General features: G+C 46.0%; 1 protein-coding gene across 1 annotated transcript in view; it reads left to right on the top strand.

Moving 5' to 3' along the window:
* Nucleotides 1-237: 237 nt before the first annotated feature.
* LOC107147878 (methylthioadenosine phosphorylase) overlaps nucleotides 238-6,110 on the top strand; it is a 40,478-nt gene continuing 34,605 nt past the window's right edge. The window contains exon 1 of the mRNA XM_015492487.2: nucleotides 238-405. Coding sequence (XP_015347973.1) covers nucleotides 373-405 — 33 coding nt within the window. The 5' untranslated portion in view covers nucleotides 238-372. The remainder of the gene's footprint in view (nucleotides 406-6,110) is intronic.

The raw sequence follows: 6,110 nt of genomic DNA, 5'->3' as shown, positions 1-6,110 counted from the left end.
TTATAGGGTTCTGGTGAAAGTTAAGGAGCTAATTAAAGTACAAAGCAGAGAGTCTGGAACAATAGAAGTTTCCCATCAGGCTTTCCGTTACTACCACTATCAGGAACCCGTTACAGCGGGAGATAAAGAAAAGAAATCCGGAAAACCGGAAAGGTCTGCAAAAGGGGCGGGACGCGGGAACCTTGATTTGAGGAGGGGGGTGGCGGGGGAGAGCCCACGGGCGCAGCCAATCCAGCTGTCCCAGGGAGGAAGAGGAGGAGTCAAGGCCCACCCCCGGACTCCGCCGTGCTCACTCCCGCGCTGTGTGTTTGGCCTGGCAGCCGCATCTGGGCCCGGCACGTTCGCCCATCGCAGCCTCTTCTCAGCACAGACATGGCCTCGGGCGCTGCTACCACTGCGGTGAAGGTGAGATCAGCCTGCCCGGCGGCTTTGGTCCGCCTTGCCCGGTAGCCTCTCGCTCCGCTCCAGGGAACCGCACCTCTAGTCTGTGCGCTCTTGCCAGTGCAGCGGTGCCGCGGCGGGGACGGGCTGGGGCGCGGCCCTCTGGCAGGGGTGCACACCTTCTCGCCTCCAACCTTCGGGCTTAGCTGCATTCCCCTCCCCAACCTTGGGGCTTGTCTGCACCGCACCCTGCAGGGCGGTGGCAAGTCATTTTTAGAGGGGCAGTGGATGGCCTTAGGTTTCGCCTGCGCTGCTGCCCTTCTCAGGCACCACTCCCTTCTCATGAGGTGTGCTGGCTGGAGCTGGCCGTTTCCCCCATGTGGCCAGGCGCCTGCAGCTGCTGCGACTGTCGCCCCATGCCTTGCGTGATTCGCGCTTCCGCTTTCTTGACTCCGCTCACTGTCCTCGGCCCACGTGGGAGAGCTGCGTACCTGCTCTTTTGCAAGCTTTCGGGTTTTCTTACAAACTTAACTTTCTCCTTGGTGAAGTTTTCCCCTAGCGCAATGCTGTAGAGTTCTGAGACTTTTCTTTAAGTACACTAAAGGCGTCTTTTCCCTAGGGCCGCTCTTGCTTTGGAGGCCTCTGACTTGAAACTGCTTCGTTTGCAATCTGGAAAGTTAAGAGCTTAGATTCTTTGGGCCCCAGATCCTCAGAGGTCTGGGCACGTGGGATCAAAGCGCGGTAGGACGCTCTGGCCAGAAAAAGGCGTGATTTTTGAGAGTTGCAATAAGCTTCCTTGGGGCTTTAAACACTTCTTTCCTCTTTGGTGGAGAGTTATAATTACAGTACACAAAGAAAATTCTATGATAAAACTTAAGACCTTTTCTAGACTTTTATTATTGGCCAAGAACACGGTTAACTTGGTTCACTTTTAGAAATTTCTTGCCCATGATGCACAAGGTCCGCTTTCTTCTCCAAGCATTTCTTGGTTCCCTGCACTTGTGTGCAGCTCTCCTGGGAAAAAGCACTTCTCTGGGATCAGTTGGTATTCAGCCAGAGGGGTTGGTATATTAGGCCTTTGCGGTGTTCATGAAACACAAGGAGAGGAGTGGGTGAGGGTGTTGTAGTCAAAATTATATGTGTAACTTTTTGTGCGTTTTATAGAGGGCACACTTTGAGAGGTTTCCCAGGCCAGTAAGAGGGAAGAAGGCAGAAACTCACGTGCAAAGTATGTAAGTTTCCTAAAGTAACTATCTATGTAGTGCAGGTTTCACTGCAGAAATTAGTGTGTTGGTATTATGTTTTGCACATGGTTTAAACTTATTAAATAGTAATGTGTATAAGTGGGAGAGCTTAAATTAATTTTGAATTACCCTTTCTCCAACAATTAAACTATGTTTGGTATCATTAGGCCACAGTTTTCTCCTACAGGAATTTAAAGCACCAACAAAAAGAGGGATCTTACTTAAAACAGCTTCACTTTAATCCGGTTAGCATTCTCCTTGCCGGTTTTCCTGTAAAATAATGCAGTGCATTTAAGTGCAGAATGGGCAATGTGATTTAAGCCCTGATGTAAATATTGAATGATGTATATTTTTGTTCTTGGCAAGCTGCTGGACATCAAATTAAGGGGTACAAATGGTGCTAGGCCTGCCTGCTGATTTCTCTTTGTGAAGCTAGAACATGGGAGAGTCAAAGTGTACACTGTTTAAATAAGCAGATTATATGGACAGCATCCAGGCTAACAAGACAGTAATAGGAGTAAAACTGTCCTTGTGTATTTTTTCTGTTTTGCTTCAGTAGGGAAAGAGAACAGTATCTCCTTCCTGGGACCCCCTACCCACAAGACATTTGCAGCATTTCTGCATCTTACAGACCAGGTTGCTGCAAGCCAGTGTTTTGCTTAGGTGAGGTTTCTCCATCGAGTTAAAAAAATATATATATATTTATTGGATTACCCCAGTAGGGAACTAGGGTAAGTGACAGCTTCATCACTGACAATCCATGTTGCCAGCATCACATCCCCCTTGATTGCTAAGGCAGCATTCTGTGTAGAAAACATGAAGGTACCCATGTCCAGAGCAAAACAGCTGGTAAGAACCATATTCTCTCCATTGTGGTGTAATAGTAGCAGCACTTTTCCTTCTATGGCCACACTAACTCTTTTGCAGGTGTCAAAGATCAACTAAGGTGTCCAGAATTACACAGCAGGGCCTAGATAATGGTAGAATTGGGCCCAGAGCCTGGCATTCCACCAAGTGGATGTGAGGCATTTCTGAAATATTTCTATGCCCTGTTTTATTGTGAGTCTTCAGAAGGGCATCCAGCCTTAGAAAGGGGAATTGGAAGTGCATGCACAAATTCTCCCTGAACCCACTGAACACACTCTCCAAGTCTGATGTGGAAGCACAGTTGTGTGTCTGAGCCCTCATTGACATCACTGGCAGCTGACATGTGGCCTGACTTACTGCCATCGTTTCATCTGGTCATTTAAATAGCAGTTTGATTGGAGGTGTAGGGATGAGGGTGTTGCAGCTTAACTCAAGGCAGAGAGGGGAGGAAAGAACTATGAAGGCCAGAAGCCCAGCCCATATCCCAGAAGGTCCTAACACTTCTTCCTCAGAATCTTACCCTTAGGGTCCTTGGCTGTCAGAGAAGAGCTAGTCACACTACTTTGAGAGGTGTTGGATTTAAGCACAGTAACATTTAACACATTGAGCCCAGTTCTACATACTCCGTTAATGCCAGCCCTAGTCCATCCCTTTGTAAAATACAACTATTACCAAGGATTGCAGCTTAAATTCAGTCACCTTGGTTTAAGAGGGTCTGTTAGATCATCTAAAGGTTAAAAACATCAGATTGAGGTTGGAAATGTGATACTTGTATATTGTTCAAATCTAGCTGTCTCCTGGCAGAATTTTATGCAAAAGTATGTACTGAATATCTGCCAGGCAGTGGGGGTACATCTTTGAGTAAGACAGTGTTCCGCTTTTCTTCAAGCTTATCTGGTAGTGGAGGTAGAAGGCCAGCCAACATGAGAGTGAAACAGAGTGATGGGGTCAAAAAAGACCTCTAGGAAAGCAGATTCTAAGCTGTGTAGTGGTTTCCCCCAATTTTATATGTTGAAACCTAATTGCCAGTGTGATGGTACTAGGAGGTGGGCTTTGGGGGAGTGATTAGTGTTAAGGTAGAGCCATCATGCCTGTGAATAGTGCTTTGGAGGTGGGGATAACCAGGGATTGAACCCAGGGGCACTTAACTTCTAAGTCACATCCCCAGCCTGTTTTATATTGTATTCTGAGACAAGGTCTTGCTAAGTTTGTGAGGCTGGCTTTGAACTTGCAATCCTCCTGCCTCAACCTCCCTAAGCAGCTGTTATAACAGGTGTGTACCACCATACCCAATGAATAGTGCTCTTTTGAAAGAGGCTCCAGAGAGTTACCTTATCCCCTTCTACCATGCAAGGCCTCACCTATGAACCAGAACAGGTTCTCTCCAGGCACTGAATCTGCCTTCATCTTGGATTTCTGGCTTACAGACTGTGAGAAATAGATATCTGTTGCTTATAAGCCACCCAGTCTAGTATTTTGTTATTGCAGCTTAAGCAGATTAAATATAAGTGGCTAGACAAAATGAAGATAATCATGTGAAGACCTGAGCAAAGATAGGGGTCAAGACAGCTAAAACCAAGGTCTGAGGCAGAAGTGAGATGGAGTCCTAGAATAGAAATCTCGGTGCTGGTGCATGTAGAGATAATGGCTTGGTGCAGCTTATTTAGCCTTCCATACATACCATGATTTGGATTTGATTCTAAATGTTCTGGGAACCATTAAAAGGTTCTGAGCAGAGAGGTAGGATCTGATTTACATTTTTAAGTGATTACTTGGCTGCTGTGTATTGAGTAGCCTGTATAGGGAAAGAGCTAGATCAGGCCAGATGCTGCCGCACTAGTGCCCAAGTCGGGGTGGTGGCCACAGAAGTCGTAGAACAGAGGTTGGCAAGATATGGGACTGCAGCAGAGGAACAGGAGGATTTCTGTTTCCCACCTGGGGAATCCAAATGATGGTAATGCTGGCGATCGTTTTCAAACAGAAGATGGGAAGGAACCATAAGTGACTCTTTGAAGCAAGGAAGGTGAATATAGGATTCCTTCATCTGATGTACTACTGGTGGTTAGCAGGCTGGGACATAAGAGGCCAAGGGGCCTTTGCTATAGGAATAAAGTGGGTGCAGAGTGATGTTGGGTTGAGGGAGGGAGGACGCCTCTGAGAAGAAAAGTAATTGGATAGTCTAATGGTTCACTGTAGTTGGTTATGGTTCATGCAGTGGGTGAGGATAACAGGTGGGCAGTCAAGAACAGAGGCAGCCATGGGATTAACACCTGGCATTATCCAGGGGGACCTCAGGGAGACATTGTCCTCCAGCTTCAGCCACAACAGATGATAACTGACCAGGCAAAAGGCCAAACAGGTCTTTGCCATTCCTTCAGGGAGAGCGTGTTCTAAGGGATCTTAGTGGGCTGTGACTCCTCTGCAACTGCCCAACTTTCACTCTGGGAAATTAAAAAATAATGTGTTAATCTTTTTTGCTGTGACAGGGAGGGGATATGTTTCACAGTGACCTGCACAGCGAGTGAACAGTTCTCCAAACACAGGTGTGGGTCAGATTAGGAAAATTTGAAATTATAAAAATAAAGACAAGGACTCAATTATAAGTGGAAGCAGGATATGGTGGGTTCACCAGCTCTGGTGGAGTCTGGCTTAACAAAGAGCAAGAGTCTCTGTGTTTATTATATAGGTATAAACATCAAAGGGATTAAGTTTGTGAGCAAAACAGCTTAGTTGGGACTTATCAGTTTGCACCCACATCTTCTACCTCCGGGCAGCTGGGATTTGAATTCAAGGCTTTTGAACTAGTACATTCCATGACAGGCACGGAATTCTCCCTATCAACAGTGCTGAGTCACCTGGAAATGGGCGTTTCTCTTGGCACTGTTTTTTTTTTCTTTCTTTCTTTTTTTACACAAATGGAGCACAACTTTTTCTCTTGGCACTATTTTCTTTTCTTTCTTTCCTTCCTTCCTTCCTTCCTTCCTTCCTTCCTTCCTTCCTTCCTTCCTTCTTTCTTTCTTTCTTTCTTTCTTTCTTTCTTTCTTTCTTTCCACAAATGAAGCACAACTTTTCATTTCTCTGGTTGTACACAATGTAGAGTCACACCATTCATGCAGTCATACCAAAAGATTCCCAGCATGAGTGTCTCAATAATTCGAAGCAATGATTTATTCACTGTTCCCAACAGATATGTCCCATTATAGGCAGGGAGTAAGCCAAAAACACAATGACATGAAAGAAGACAGCAAGTCAGTGAAGAATAAGCCTTTAAAACTACTTTGGGCTTTCTCAAGTGTGGCCAGTGGAGGACTTCAGACTAAAAGTCCCTGTATGGTGCTCCAAAATTGGGGTTCAGCACACAAGCCTCTGGTGAAAATAAAATTACCAACAAGCCTTCATTTTTTTTGCCTAGGGACACTGTGGCATTTTGGGCAGGACAGTTGTTTTATCAGACATCCCTGGACATTGAAGGACATAGAGCACATCCTTAACACACCCCTGCTCAAATGCCAGCAGCACTCCCTGCAATCCCTGTGACAGCCACAAATGTCCCATGTTTCCAGACACCCCCAGGAGAGCCACTTGATACTGGGTTGAAGACCTGTGTGCTGCATTCCA

This window comes from Marmota marmota, unplaced genomic scaffold (assembly GCF_001458135.2).
Source record: "Marmota marmota marmota unplaced genomic scaffold, marMar, whole genome shotgun sequence".
NCBI classification, from domain to species: Eukaryota; Metazoa; Chordata; class Mammalia; order Rodentia; family Sciuridae; genus Marmota; species Marmota marmota.
Note: the sequence above shows the minus strand (reverse complement) of the source record. Positions and strands in the feature narration are given on the sequence as shown.